Consider the following 15,974-nt stretch of genomic DNA (forward strand, 5'->3'; position numbering starts at 1 on the left):
TAAGTGTGTTCAGAAATCCACGTCAGGACACGTGAGTTCACTTCATCCAGTACAGACTCCTCTGACCGTCTCTTCACCGCCAGGCCATGGCTGCCTCCCTCTACCCAGTGAACCGTGCCCGGAGCCTTCATCTCCTTCACCACCCCCCCAAGAAGGACCTGGATATGTGGAGAAATTAAGTGAAAGCCAAACCACATATACAGGGTTCCCACACCTTCTAAAACATCAAATTCAAGCACTTTTCAAGGACTTTTAAGACTCAATTCCCTCAAATTCAAGGACCCAACACGGCATAGTTTGAGACAGATCTAGGTGAGAATTTATATAATAGGAACTATCCGCTCACAGACAACAATTACTTTTTTTTATTTTTATGTAGCGGCTTGAACATGACTAGATGGTCTCTATAATTACGTAAAACGTTTTTTTTTTTTGAGAGAGAGAGAGAGAGAGAGAGAGAGAGAGAGGGGAATTCAAGCACTTTCAATGACCCATGTCTATTTTCAAAAACTTTCAAGGCCTTGATTTTTTTTTCTCAAATTCACAAACTTTCACGGATTTCAAGGACCCGTGGGAACCCTGCATATAGACTATCTATAGTTTGACACCCGACTAGTAAGGTCCTACATTGTTCCATCCTCACCCTGTCGCACATGGTATCCTCAGAGCCTGACACAAACAGCACAGGCATCTCCTCAGGCAGCCCCCTGAGGTCCTCACTCCGCTGGCGGTGGGCCTGGGTCTGTCCAGGTGGATGTAGAGGGAAGGACAGACAGACTAGGCCCTGCACAGCTGCCTCCTCTGCCCCATCACAGAGCTGTCTGGCCAGGGCCGAGGCTGCCCGGGAGCCCATGGACCGGCCTGGGGGAGAGGGGGATCACAGGACAGCATGTCACAGGGTTCCTACAAGTTTCAACAAGTCAAATTCAATACCTTTTTAGACCTTTTTTTAGACCTCTTTGAATATAATTTTAGACCTATGATCGCTTTTTGTCATCCTCGAGGTGATGAAATTAGGGATTTCACTGCCATACAGACAAAAAAGGAAGCGAATTGGCCTTTTTTTGGTTCCAGCTTGATTCATTTCCGCGTAAATAGATGTGGTCGGACTGATTTCCTTGCAGGATCTCATTTTTAAGACCTAACACCTCATTTTTAGACCGAATAACTGAAATTTGGGACCTTTTTAGGTCTTATGCGTTGGATTGCTGGATTTTAGACTTTAAGGCTTTTTAAGACCAGCGCGGGAACCCTGCATGTCAGTGCAGGACCCAATCATCCTTTGAAATCGTACTGTATGCATACCACCGACGTAAGTAGGGATTAGCGGATTCAACAAGCCATTCAAACATAGGTTTGGTTTCAGACAAGGCTTAAGCCTAGTACTGGACTATATCACAATTTCAATGTAAAATCTCCATTGAAGATGCTTTTTAATCTAGGATTAGGCTTAAGTCTGGTCTGTGAAACTGGCCCATTCTCTTATAAACTCATTCAAGATGATCATTGAATACACTGCAGCCGTGGACTTTGGCCATGTCTGATTGGTCAGATGTGTCTTTGGTGACTAGGTCTCCAAACTGAAAGTGTGCAGTGTTCAGCATTGGTGTCATCCAGGAAAAGTGTCAGGAGCCATGAGGGAATAGGCCTATGTTGAACTCAGGTCAAGGACCTTTCTTCACAATTATGTAATTGTTTTGTCTGGTTATCCCATACGTCTCATCACTTTCTGGGTTTGACATGATTTATATTAGGTAATATTTAAGTACAAATATAACAACTTTTACATTTAGCAGACGCCTTTATCTAAAGCGACTTACAAGTAGAACCTACATTTATCTAAAGTAAGTGAATCATCTATTCTATAGGCTACATCAGTCATCATATTAAAAAAAGAAAAAGAAAAGGTATGCTTGTGTGCATGCTTACCACTAAGGAATATGTTTGTTATTGTGAATTTCTCAAGGTTTTTGAGGTATTCCTGCAAAACAAAACAAACAGTTACCAAATATGGAATCTAGGCTAGGCCAATCGTGAGCTTAGAATGATAAGGTTCTATCTCCGTTTAGGGTAGTTCAGAGATATTGAGCGTCAAAGTTTTTACATTCCATTATGTTTTGTGAGATGGAACCTTTGTATTTTATGAACTCAAAAATGTCAACATTTTAAAAATAACACCACACAGGCATTAATAAACACCTAATGGATCAGATTATGTAAAAAACTCAATTTTGCCCAAAATGGAGATAGAACCTTATAATTCTAACGTCACACAATGATGTTGTCCACAATTTGCGAGCCTAGCCTACAAAAATCGATGAAAAACTGCTTACCAAAACGGCCTGATAAGCCTTCACCCTGTAACCAAGGTTTAAACCTTTACACGTGAAGCGCAGGCAAACGATCCCGCTGCAGGCGAGCGCATGCGCAAGAGACACCAGATGCCTGAAGTTCATATCTCCGCCAGCCCCGTGTGTGAGGATGAGGGCTGTCCGCACCCGGAGGGCATCAGACGGGACACTCAGAACAGCATCGAGATGTTTGGTCCCGAAGGGTATTTTCACCCTGTCCTGAAATACATGCATATCTTATATTAAGTGAGTGAGACCTTCAGTGATTTGGTCGTGTAGCCTAGCTTTACCGGAACTTTGAAAACTTGCTCATAACAACCTCACCTCGTGAAATGTATCCATGCCTTGTTCTGGTCCACTTTCACATCGACTTCAAACTTCTCCCTCCAGGACAACGTAACACGTTTTAAATAACGACATCTAGCGGGCAGGAGTCGATATTACACCAATGCACTTTTTGGCTGATTGGTTTATTACTGAGTTAAGACCACGGAATTGACTTTAATTTCATCATAGGACACTCTACAAAATAACCTTCAGTTCACTTCTCAAAAGGTGCATCATGCAGCCTAAAAGTGTGCCCTCCCACCAAAAACAGTTTAACTTCGTTGTAACTACAGAATGTGTGTGTGTGTGTGTGTTTTCAATGACAAAGTGAGTGAGGTCAAGGTCCTCCTCTTTATATGAACTGTAAAATTGGCCACCCAAATGAACTTTTATTGCAATAAATAAAATACAACCAATGGTAACATTCAGTACGAACAATGAAAAAATATTTATTATAAAAATGGAAAAACTGACATTCATGGTCGGGAGAACCCGACAATTCACACATCAACACATATCACAACTCAAGTACATTGGATAAAATGCAATTGATTTATAATTGACTGCTGGATCAATCAGAGCTCATCCTTGGCCTGTAACACAAACAAACAATGGACAATGTCAATAAACCTGATATCTAGGGCTTACATCTATGCCTCTCATAAAAGTCATTCATTTTGTCAAATAAAATTATAAAAAAGTTGTAAAAATCAAGTAATGCCATAAAGCTTCTATCGTCGATAACATCAGTTCTGGCTGTATCTTTTCTTTGATCCATCAGCTTATTCTACACAAAAATGACTTCTAAGCTTATACTTCAGAATGATATCTTTATGTTCTTCTGGTTAATAGTTGAGTCTCTGTTTAAATAAGAATGTGTAGTGGACTGTACTTATGGACAGTGACATATTTCTTTTTAAACATACTATATTGAATGACTGAATTGAACTCGTTGACTTTGAGAAGAGTTTAAGTGCGTAGTCATCCCTAAGCAGGCAGCTTGACATGCAGACAATGAAAAGCCTGCGAACGCTGCTCCCATGGAAACAAACTGGAAACATGCAGTATAACACATTGGTAATGGTAAATGGATTGCACTTATATAGCGCCTTTTTTGCTGCTCCAAAGCTGCTCCAAAGCGCTTTACAACGGCCTCTCATTCACCCATTCACACACACATTCACACACCAATGGCGGCAAGCTACCATGCAAGGCGCTGGCCCGCTCACTGGGAGCAATTTGGGCTTCAGTGTCTTGCCCAAGGACACTTCGACATGTGGCCAGCCGGGGCTCGAACCGCCGATCTGCCAACCTTGTGATCATTCGACGGCGGCTCTACCTCCTGCGCCACAGCCGCCCAAGGTAATAAGATAACACATTGGGAAGAGCAGTCTGCACGTTTTAATGGATTGCTCTTAGGGGTTAACTTTGGAGATGACGAGTAGAACCTTGAGTCAATCGCGTGAGCCAAAAGGATCTTGTAAGAAATGTAATGATTTGCCTGAATATCCCTTTATCCCAGAAGATATTTATTGTCACCTTTGACAGTAGCTTGTTAAAAGCCCAGGGATAGTCCGCCACCATAGTAGTGGACACAGAAGGTGGAGCGTAGATCCTAATCTTTTGTTGTCTAAACACAGAGATCCTAGTACTTCAAGGACAACTCTAGCTGGAGTAAAGATAACCCATGATGATAAAGATCAAGATAATGTCCCTTCCTTGTGTAATCCCGCCTGTCTGTTTCCTTCACCAACAGTAGCAACAATGACATGGTCAACTCTATCTCAGTCTACAGCCTCCTAGACTGATAGGACCCTGACATCTTGACATCAGACTTAACACCCTACAGGGCCAACCAGAACCAAACTATGATGGTTCATATATATATATATATATATATATATATATATATATGTATATATGTTACGGTACATGTGGGAATACGGTACATGTGGGAAAACTAGGGTTAGGTGCTAGGGTGCTAGGGTTAAGGTTAGGGTTAGGGTTAGACATGCCAGCATGTACCAAGTCACCCTAGCTCCTAACCCTAATTTTCCCACATGTACCGTAACATATATATAGATTTTTTTTCAATTAAAGTAATTATATATATAATTTTTTTTACATTGTCCTTTCCAGCACAACTATGATGGAAATCAGGACAGCCCAGCCCAGAACAGCTCGGCCCTAGTGTGACTACAGTGCCTCTGTCCTGGTCATGCTTGTCGTCACGCCTACCGTGGTCCTGTGGCAGAAGCAGGGGAAGAGGTCGTCAGACGGCTGCTCTACCAGCTCCATCCCCTCTCTCACCTTGGGCTGGGTCACCTGCAGGGCCGCGTACTCCTACAAAACACCCGTTGGGAAACATCAAAACATAACACTGTGGTCCTCTGGCCCAGCTGGTAGAGCATGGCACTAACAACACTCAGGTTGTGGGTTCGATTCTCGCTGGGACCACACTTACTGAAAAATGTATGCACTCACTGTAATGTTTACAATACAATAACTCACTGTTGTTTACAATACTACCTTTGCTCATACCATATATTTTTTTGCACATTGCACATACCTCCTTTGATATAGCCACCACATATGTGTCTGTACATACCATACTGTACATAGCTACCATAAATGTACATAGCTACCTTAACTGTACATAGCTACCATAAATGTACATAGCTACCTTAACTGTACATAGCTACCTTAACTGTACATAGCTACCTTAACTGTACATAGCTACCTTAACTGTACATAGCTACCTTAACTATACATATCTACCGTAACTCTGCATAGCTACCTTAACTGTACATAGCTACCTTAACTGTACTTGCCATACTGTACCCAACTCTATCATGTATTTTTTTTTACATCATGTTTTATGTCACTATTTGCACTTCTGGTTAGATACTAAACTGCATTTTGTTAATGGTAATGGTAATGGTCTGCAATGACAATGAAGTTGAATCTAATCTAATCTAATGTAAATTGCTTTCAATAAAAGCGTCGGCTAAATAATATTATATCATATACATAACAAACAGAAAGAAAGAAAGAAAACAATAATAAAGTATTTCCATCATCCACTGTCTGATTAGAATCCCAGGTGTCGTCACTAAAGGATTGGTAGTAGTTGGAAACAAACTGAAATAAAAGGTCACGCGTGCAACAACCTTACTGCGACTGTACAAGCAATATAAACATCCATATAGGTACTTAAGCCAGGCCACGTTCCTGTAGTATTCAGTGTACATAAGTTACACATGTGTGAAAAAGACATATTCTTTTTATGTCTAGGTAGCGACGGCTTCATGACCTCCGCAACCTAAAGGACACCTGTGTTTATGGCTGTCACAGCTCCCTTTGAGCTTATGGTGTCCAATAAAGCCTTCTCGTCAGGGACATCCTGTCACCCTGATGTCCCTGGCTGTCACAATAGTGTTCCGTTCCCATAGACGAGGCCGGGAGGGGCAGCGGCCCACACAGATCATATTATGAGTTATGTTTTTTCACACGTTATTTATAGTGTTGTTCCGATACCGATACTAGTATCGGCATGGCCACCGATACGCACAAAAATGCTGGTATCGGTATCGGCGAGTACTAACAAAAAAAAAATCCGATTTTTTTTTTTTTTTTTTTTTTTTAAGTACTAAAGTTATTTTGTTTGTAAATGTTCACTTGCTGTTGCACTACTACGACTGTTTTATATCTTAAATGGATATTGCACTGATTGGCATCTGTGAGAGCCACATTTCAGGTTTTATAAGGGGTTGATTTTCTTGTCACCATACCAGGTAGACAATAAAAAAAAGTTCTATAGTATTCACTCTCTGTTGGTATTTTTTCCTGTTTTACAAAGGTTTTGAGCAGTGCCAGACTAAGTGTTAGCAATCATTTTACATCGAGGTGAGTATGCGGCTCAAAAATGTTTTTTTGTTTTGTTTTTTCAAACGCCGTGGTATCGGATCGGTACTCGGTATCGGCAAGTACTGCACGGTCAGGTATCGGTATCGGTATCGGGATCAAAAAATGGTATCGGAACAACACTAGTTATTTATATGGTAGTTCACTCGTTACGACCTCTGACCTCTGGGGTCTGAGGTTGAGGTGGCCAGGGGGGCTTGCAGACAGAAGTGGACATGATTTCCAGCTGGAATCGAACCTAGAACTATTCCTTAATGCCATTTAGCTGGTGCTTTTAGCGAAAGTGACTTACATTGCGGTGACTGCATACATTTTTCAGTATATACGGTCCCAGCAGGAATCGAACCCACAACCTAAGCGTTGTTAAGCGCCACTCTCTATCAACTGAGCCACAGAGGACCAGTGTGCAAAATCGGTGAAAAGTGCCATGTTCTTACCAGGAGAAACAATGCATGACATACAGTATGAGTCATAGGTGTTACAGAAAAGTGACGCATACTTCATGTACAGTAAAGTGATTGTTCTTTTGGTGAATCAATGCCCTCAAATTCCACAGAGCTGTAAGGGCTTAATTGTGGAAAAACACTGTGACTGTGTCATTGAATATGTGTGTGTGTGTGTGTGTGTGTGTGTGTGTGTTTGAGTGTTCTCAAAAGTGTATCTACAGTATGAGGAGAACATAACCAAGTAGCAATAAACAAGCAATACAAGTAAAGGAATGTGGGGAAAAACACAGAAAACATCATAGCGCCCATCGTAGGACAAGCTTCATATACTGAAGGTCAGCTCTCCACCAATATAACAACAGAAACGCGTACCAGAAAACGAGTCTAGTGTCAGACACCTTTCTTCCTTGCCCACCAAACGTGCCCCTTCCCTGGCTGACCTGGGCGCATGCACGTGGAGATGAGGCTTCACATGGATAACAATGAGTCTATAAGCTCTATGAAGTCAGGGTCAGGGGTCACCACCAACATGTATTGACTGGTGTCAGTGTAGCAGAGGTGGTTAGAACGACTCTCCCGTGACGGGCAGCCTTGTCTGAGACGCCTCAACACATCCCTTAGCCCCCGGAGCTAGTCAGGCTGCCCTATCAGTCAGGGTCATGAGGTCAATGTTGAGGGTCAAACTATCCCTCGTAAAGACCTCCTCATCTCCACTAACCCCCTGTACAGTTTCTCAAATGTACAAAATTAATTAATGTTTTAAAATTAAATACTTTTTATTTTATTTTTTTAAGTAATTCTTCTAGTATTGTGACTACCAATGGCCCCTGGCCCTAGCATAGATTTACTTTTGTTATGATGACTGATTTACTTTGACAAATGTATTTGTTGTAAGTCGCTTTTGGATAAAGATGTCTGCTAAATGTAAATGTAAATGTAGTAGGCCGACTAAGGAGTACCTAACTTCTGTATGAGGTCCGGTTGTCCTTGAGGTTGTCGTATAAAGGTGACAGGCAGAGACAGAGGGAGAGAGATAAGATAAGATAAGATAGGCTAGCTGATAACGATGAGGTGATAAGCATGTGTGAAACGCCCCGTGTGTTCAACACATTTCTGGGAGTGTAAAATGGAAGGGTAAGTTCAGTGCTTTAGATTTACCTCTTCATGTACTTCTCTAACCTGATATATATATATATATATATAGTATTCTGGGGGGTCTCCAGTCGGGTCAATTAAATCATTTTAATTGGTTCCTCTCTCCAGGAGTTGTTACTTGGCAGTGTAACCTTAGAATGAAGTTATCACTAAACCCCTTTTTATTTTATTTATGTTATATTACATTTATTTAGACTAATTTTTAATCTATGCTGTTGTATTTATTTGTTCTTGCCACATGTATTTCTTCTTGTTCTTTAATGCTTCAAATGTAAAGCACTTTGAGCTGCATTGTTATTATTATTATTATTATTATTATTATTACTCTCTACAGAGCTGGCAGGTATTCCATCAACGTTGCTAAAGGAAAAGCAAGGCTTATTTAAGTCTCGCGAGTTTTTTTATTTTTTTATCTTGCGGGATTTATCAAAATAAGCCTGGATTGTCCTTCAGCAACATTGATGGAATACCCCCCTGAATGTTGTTGAAGTTCCACAGTGTATCTGTGTGCGTTACAGCCACGGTCACCTGTAAGGAATTAGCTTAGTTGTTGTACATCAAATGAAAAGTTACCGTGAAGAGTTTGTAGTAGTAGCAGAATATGCTGTCTCCCATGAGGTTGTTACGAGCAAACTGTTGACCAGCCATTGCAATTTTCCTTGCCTGAGAGGGAGAGAGGAAAAGAGAGAGGGAAAGAGAGAGAGGGGGAAAGAGGGAGAGAGGAAAAGAGAGAGGGAGAGAGAGGGGGAAAGAGAGAGAGGGAAAGAGAGAGAGAGAGGGGGGAGAGAGAGAGAGAGAGAGAGAGAGAGAGGGAGAGGGAAAGAGAGAGAGAGAGGGGGGGGGGAGAGAGAGAGAGAGATTATGTGATCATGGATCATTTTTGGAACTGAAAAAACGAATCGCAAAAGTCGTCCATCCACAAAATAATCCTCGTCCTCGTCCTCGTCATCACCTCCTGGTCGTGGTCGCGGGCCCAGTGGATCTTGTCCAGCAGGTCGCTCAGGTCGGCTCTGATGGGGATGTAGTGTTCCCAGGGCCTCAGCTGGCTGTAGAAGTGCTCGTAGTAGCCAGAGTCCTGCTTCAGCACCACGCTGTCCCCGGCCAGCAGGTAGGGCAGTCTGTAGGCCGCCACCGTCCCGTCCATGTTCACCTGGTACTTGTACTGGGAACAGGAGAGAGAGAGGAGTCAGATAGATAGATAGATAGATAGATACTTTATTGATCCCTGGGGTGGAAATTAAGGCGTTACAGCAGCTCACACCACAAGCAACACAACTACAAAAAAAAATACAATAATAAAAATTAAAAATAGACATAAATAGCCATCTGGAGTGCTGATTGGATTGGTCATCATTTAATCAGATATTCAACCATTCACCCCCCCCCCCCCTAAGCCAAGTAGGGTGAAGTCCATGATAAGATCGTGTTAAATGTGAGAAATGTTTATAACACAAAAAATGTTCACTTAACTATTATCAAACTTTCGACTGCATTTTACTAACACGGCTGTTGTGACCCCTCTACTGCCTCATGAGTTGGAAGCCAGCTCTGGGGGGGTATTCCATCAACATCGCTAAAGGAAAATCCAGGTTTATTCTGATAAGTCTCGCGAGAGTTCTTAAAAATATCCAGGCATATTCTGATGAAAGTCTCGCGAGAGTTCTCAAAAATAAGCCAGGATTTTCCTTTCGCGACGTTGATGGAATACCCCCCTGGTCGGCTTCCTCTCAGACATCCTCGCCGCCAACAACAACACCCCTGAATCACAAGATGTCATATAACACCTGATAGTGACCCAAACAGACCAGACTGTTGAAAACCAAAGACAGAAGTTGAATTTCCTCTAAAACTCCCAGAGGCCTGTGGTGCATGCCATAGACAGACATATATGGAAGTCAAGTCATCCCAACGACTGACGTACGTGTCTTTTTTTACAAGAGACCTTGCCTGAGCTGCCACGTGTATATGGCCTTGTAAAGTCAACTGTTAAAATCAACAATTCTTCCATTTATCTTTGCCATAAAATCATTTTTACAAGTACGCCTGCTTGTCTTTTGTTTTACAAGCAATTACATGTCCCTCATTAGGCAAAATGAAGGCCAAAGCTAAGCCTGCAGCCAGGAGACAGCTCTGAAACCAGGCCATGCCGTCAGAACCTCCCCGCCGCCCATGCCGTCGGCTCTGGGAGAGGGAAGAGGGAAGGCCGGGAAGGTGGTCAAGGCCAACAACCATCCCAGTCACACCCTGGTCTCCCTGCTTCCGTTGGACAGACGATACTGAAGCATTCAGACCCGGACCGACAGCTTCCAGAATATCTTCTACCCTCAGGCCATCAGACTGTCGAGCTGACTGAATGTCATTGCGTTGTACACTTGTACATGACGTAATGATGAATCAACTTGAAACCATGCTGCAGCCCCGCCCTCACAGCCCCGCCCTCACTGCCCTCACAGCCCCGCCCTCACTGCCCTCACAGCCCCCACCTCACTGCCCTCACAGCCCCGCCCTCACTGCCCTCACAGACCCCACCTCACTGCCCTCACAGCCCCGCCCTCACTGCCCTCACAGCTCTGCCCTCACTGCCCTCACTGACCCCACCTCACTGCCCTCACAGCCCCGCCCTCACTGCCCTCACAGCCCGCCCTCACTGCCCTCACAGCCCCGCCCTCACTGCCCTCACAGCAGCCCCCACCTCACTGCCCTCATCGTCTCACCTTGAAGAAGTCAAAGAAGGAGACGTGTTTGACCAGCGGACCGTAGAGGCTCTCGTCGTGTTTGAAGAAGAAGAAGTTGGTGAAGGCGGCGTCCATCATGTCGGGGTGCGCCCTTGCCAGCTTCACCAGCTCCAGACGCTCCTTCCTGCTGTCCCGCCCCCTCCAGAAGGCCGTGCTGTTCTTCTCCTCCCATCGAGGCCCCGTGTTGGCCTGGACCGACATCATGTCCAGACTCACTCTGCTCATTGGACGACACACGTGTCAATCAAATTGGTAATGCACTACTGCTTGCTTGCACATACCTTGTTATTATATTGGTCTCTAATTGCACATGTTACATACCTCAATTGTTGACCTATTGCGCTGTACATATCATACTGTACATATCTCAACTGTACATATAACATTGATATTGTTCGTGCGAGTATTGCCTTTCTATATTCATATTTATTGCACATATATTTACACTTTTATATTCATTTACTTTTACTGTAATACTGTACACTGTAATACCATGCACTGTCTACATAATCATGTCTTTTGCACTATGCCACTATTTGCACATCTGGTCGGATTTACATTTTGTTTTCTTGTCACTACATTATATTAGTCTGGAAAATGAATGGTCATTTTGGGCCTGAACCAGAAGTGAGTTCAGCAAACTCAAAAGGAACCACATTCTGACAGAACACTTGTGAGTTCTATGGGTCTAGGGAGTTCTATGGGCCTAGTTGGGAGTTCTATGGGCCTTGCCTTCCCATGGTCTCCAGGACAGACTCGGTGAGGTCGTAGGTCGGCATGACGATGTCCCTGGTGTCGTTGGAGCCGCACCAGGAGAAGATGGGGTGGAGCTTGTCTGAGGGCTTCCTCTTCTCCAGTGGCCAGTCGCCCAGGTTGACGAAGAACTCCACGTCAGGGACACGCACCTGCACACAGAGAGAGATGTCTGTCTGTCAGTCTGTCTGTCTGTCTGTCTGTCTGTCTGTCAGTCACGTCAGAGACACGCACCTGAACACAGAGAGAGATGTCTGTCTGTCAGTATGTCTGTCTGTCTGTCTGTCAGTCACGTCAGAGACACGCACCTGCACACAGAGAGAGATGTCTGTCTGTCTGTCTGTCACGTCAGGGACGCGCACCTGGACACATAGAGAGAGATGTCTGTCTCACCTGTCTGTCTGTCTGTCACGTCAGAGACACGCACCTGGACACAGAGAGAGATATGTCTCACCTGTCTGTCTGTCTGTCTGTCTCACCTGTCTGTCTGTCTGTCACATCAGAGACACGCACCTGGACACAGAGATGACACGGGGCTGACGACATGTCTGTCTGTCTGTCTCACCTGTCTGTCTGTCAGTCACGTCAGAGACACGCACCAGGACACATAGAGATGACACTGGGCTGACGACCTGTCTGTCTGTCTGTCTGCCTGCCTGCCTGTCTGAAAACACATCCTAACTTGATTTCTTCCTTCCTCTAGCACGGTGACTGCCCACGGGACTCACTGATGTGGGCTGTGGGCTGATTCACTTACAAACGTACTTACTGTAAGTCGCTTCGGATAAAAGCGTCTGGTAAATGACTTAAACGCCAAATGTAGTTTGAATTAATAAGAACCCGCCACAGTCCATAAAGACCAGAGGATAGCCCCAGACCTGACTTTAACTGTGTTACTTGTCTATGCCAGTCAGCAGTGAAATGAACTGAGCTGCATGGGAATGTACTCCTACAGAAACACACATCACTCAACATCCCATTAAATTGCACCTCCAAAGGAAAGTGACATTCCCCTGAAACAACAATACCCTTTTCTACCCAACCCGCCATCAATCAAGTGAGCACATTCTTGACAGCGCAGTCATCACATGTGTTCCAACTGATGTCATTCTCGTGGAGTCACACTGCCATCTAGTGGCCACTGGACGAACGAACACACAAACAAACCCCCCGGTCGAGACAACGGTGAACGCTTCTCTCGAATCCACAAATTCCACGGAGTATTGTCAGGTGAACGGAAGCAGCACTCACTTTCCTGGTCAGAGAGAGGAGGAAGGCATCCATGAAGATCCGGAATCCCACATGCTCTCCTAGAGTCTTAATGTAGACCTAAAAGATACAGGAGTACACATAGGACGCATAAGATGTTGTACTATAAAACCCACAACACATTACATTACATTTACATTTTGGCATTTAGCAGACGCCTTATTCCAAAGCGACTTACAATCAATACATTTGAATACTAAGCATGTGAATCATCAGTCCACCATTCGTAGCAGGAAGAGTAATCCAGCTCAGGCCCGGGGCCATTGATAGAAGGAAAAACCTTCTCCTATCACCTTCTAAAACCTAGTTTTTTGTTGTTGTTTTTTTTACACTGGAGAAACAGAGAAACAGTACAAGGGGGGCAATAGAAGTTTTTAGGGACACAGTAGAGGGGAAAGCGGGTGTCTTTAGGAGACGTAGTGCAACACATGAATGAGTTCACAAGACAGGCAAATAGCAGGGTTCCCACACCTTCTGAAACATCAAATTCAAGCACCTTTCAAGGACTTTCAAGGACTTTCAAGACTCAGTTCCCTCAAATTCAAGGACTCGACGCAGCATAGTTTGAGACAGAACTAGTTGACGAGCTTAGTAAAACATTTTTTAATATAGATATTTTTATAGAGAGAAAGAGAGAGAGAGAGAGAGAGAGGGGAATTCAAGCACTTTCAATGACCCATGTCTATTTTCAAAAACTTTTAAGAGCTTGATTTCTTTTTCTCAAATTCACATTCAACTTTCAAGGATTTCAAGGACCCATGGGAACCCTGAAATAGATACAGTGTGTCATTCTTGGAAGTAAATACTTGTGGTTAGCCCATAGCGTGCAATCACCACTACTGCTTTGACAGGGGAGGCTGGTGGAGGTAGAAATCGGAGGACGGGCTCATTGTACAGCATGGAATGGAATGTGGAAGTTTCCCCGACATGTGGGAAGCTGATATATAGAGTGTGTGGATGTAGACGACAGCGTGTGTAATTACAGGGTAGTACAGTATAATCAGTGCTACTGTTGAATTCTCATCTCCAACCCAGCTCACCACAACCACACCACATGAGGCCTACCACTCACACACTCGCTGCTTTACTACCAGCACCAGTGGGAAGGCTCTCTGACATGACAACACACACATTTTAAATGCTTTATTTATGTCCACATACATGTAGGCTACAATATCTAAAGGACATAAATACCATCAGTGCATTTTGACATTATGAAAACAGAAGTCAGTTACAGTAGTGCTGAGCCAACAACCAGTTATGCCTACACACAAGTATGTCATTCACACAAAATTATGATTACCGTACAGTGGATTTGACAGATACAGTATCAATACTGTAAAACAGACAGTATCCAGCTCATGGGTAGAAGAAGCACCGCACACACACGCACACACACACACACACACACACACACACACACACACACACTTGGACAACTCTGCTGCACACCTGTTTGTCTGTGATTAGGTAGGTTAAATGGCTGTATTTCACCACTAACACTGCCCTGCCCCACCTGGTAGTTTATGACCATGTCTGATGAGACAGGTGGCCTGGGGGGCTACAATATAAGCAGGCCGCCATCTGTTTTTAGGTTGTCACTTCCTGTTCTACAAAAAACTACAACCAATCAATCAAAAGCACTCGCTCATGGAGAGGAATATGTCTGACTTCTCAGTCAGTCTACTGTTTAGACAACAAGACTGTTGCTTTACAATGTGCGATAAAAGCGAATCGTTTTTAATAATAAGTAATACAGTCGATAACGTAAAAGAGTTGCAATAAAAAAACATTTTCATTGCTTTTCTTGTTTTATGTGAGGTTAAACACAGTGAAGTATCTTTTGGGGGTAAAACTAAAATAAATATTGTCAAGTGTTTGTATCTGATTATGTCACAAACAATAGACACAACATTGCTAAATAATAACAGTCACAGGACGGAATGTAGGTGGGCTGAATAATCCAACCAAGCGTACTAGAATGTTATGTCACATAGCCAAAATGTATGCAAAAGAGTCAGCTATATGGCTTATATTATTATTATTATTATTATTATTATTATTATTATTGTGGGGGGGGGTTCATATGTGCTTGTTAACACAGGAGAATTATTGATTGATATGATATGAGATATGAGATCAAGAATCTAGAGTTTGCAAAGCCTAGATGGTCTGGAAAGATGATCTGGTGACATTCACATTTGCACGGTGTTCTATAGAGACATAGTCCCTCCCATCAGGTCATGCTGACCTGACCCTTGGATGTTCATACACCAGGCTTTCATAGTGCAATGAAAGCAGAGATAATTTAAAAAAGAATGTTGATTCACTTGAGAAATGACAGTTTCTAATAAACACTAGTAGTAATTTTCCACTTCCACATTACCTTGTTGTCCTTGATGGTGTAGTGACAGAGGCTCTGTCTCTGTCCGAAGCGGTCGGGGATCTCGTGGGCGAGGCGGTCCAGGTCCACCCTGGGGTAGAGGGCCAGGTCCGCCTGGATCTGAGAGAAGGACGGGGGACACTGCATGTCCTGCTGCCACACCGGCCCGCTGGGCTGGGGACAGTCACACGCATCATGGTACACTGGACCTGGAGGGAGAGACACAACAGACTGTGAGTGTGTGTGTGTGTGTGTGTGTGTGTGTGTGTGTGTGTATATATGTGTGTGTGTATATGTGTGTGTGTGTATATGTGTATATATGTGTGTGTGTGTGTGTATGAGAGAGAGAGAGAGAGAGAGAGAGAGAGAGAGAGAGAGAGAGAGAGAGAGAGAGAGAGAGAGAGAGAGAGAGAGAGAGAGAGAGAGAGAGAGAGAGAGAGAGAGCCTGCTTGAGCCATTTGGATGTCCCCTGCCCTTTACCTTTCAGTATGTAGGGAGACCGGGCCACATGTTTGGCTTTCAGCAGTATGTGGACCTGCAGGTCTGTGTAGCTGGCGTACATCCGGTACCGGACCAGGAAGGAGCCGTCCCTGCGGTCCAGAACCTGGACCCAGATCCTGGAGAAGGGCTC

General features: G+C 43.8%; 2 protein-coding genes across 2 annotated transcripts in view; both read right to left on the reverse strand.

Annotated features, from left to right (window-relative positions):
- Positions 1-2,585, reverse strand: part of tex30 (testis expressed 30) — a gene marked incomplete at both ends in the record, with an annotated part of 6,279 nt that extends 3,694 nt beyond the window's left edge. The window contains 4 exons of the mRNA XM_080536991.1: positions 13-158; positions 644-861; positions 1,930-1,981; positions 2,334-2,585. Of these exons, the coding sequence (XP_080393117.1) occupies positions 13-158; positions 644-861; positions 1,930-1,981; positions 2,334-2,585 (668 nt within the window). The remainder of the gene's footprint in view (positions 1-12; positions 159-643; positions 862-1,929; positions 1,982-2,333) is intronic.
- Positions 2,586-3,114: 529 nt separating this feature from the next.
- Positions 3,115-15,974, reverse strand: poglut2 (protein O-glucosyltransferase 2). Its single transcript, XM_080535680.1, has 9 exons — positions 15,824-15,974; positions 15,347-15,552; positions 12,943-13,020; positions 11,671-11,843; positions 10,918-11,155; positions 9,156-9,365; positions 8,777-8,866; positions 4,917-5,021; positions 3,115-3,271 (listed from the first exon to the last, which is right to left on the reverse strand). Exons 1-9 carry the CDS (start codon positions 15,903-15,905, stop codon positions 3,254-3,256), a joined length of 1,200 nt encoding a protein of 399 aa, XP_080391806.1. The 5' UTR covers positions 15,906-15,974; the 3' UTR covers positions 3,115-3,253.

The sequence above is a fragment of the Nansenia antarctica genome (assembly GCF_963989245.1).
Source record: "Nansenia antarctica genome assembly, chromosome: 7".
NCBI lineage: Eukaryota > Metazoa > Chordata > Actinopteri > Argentiniformes > Microstomatidae > Nansenia > Nansenia antarctica.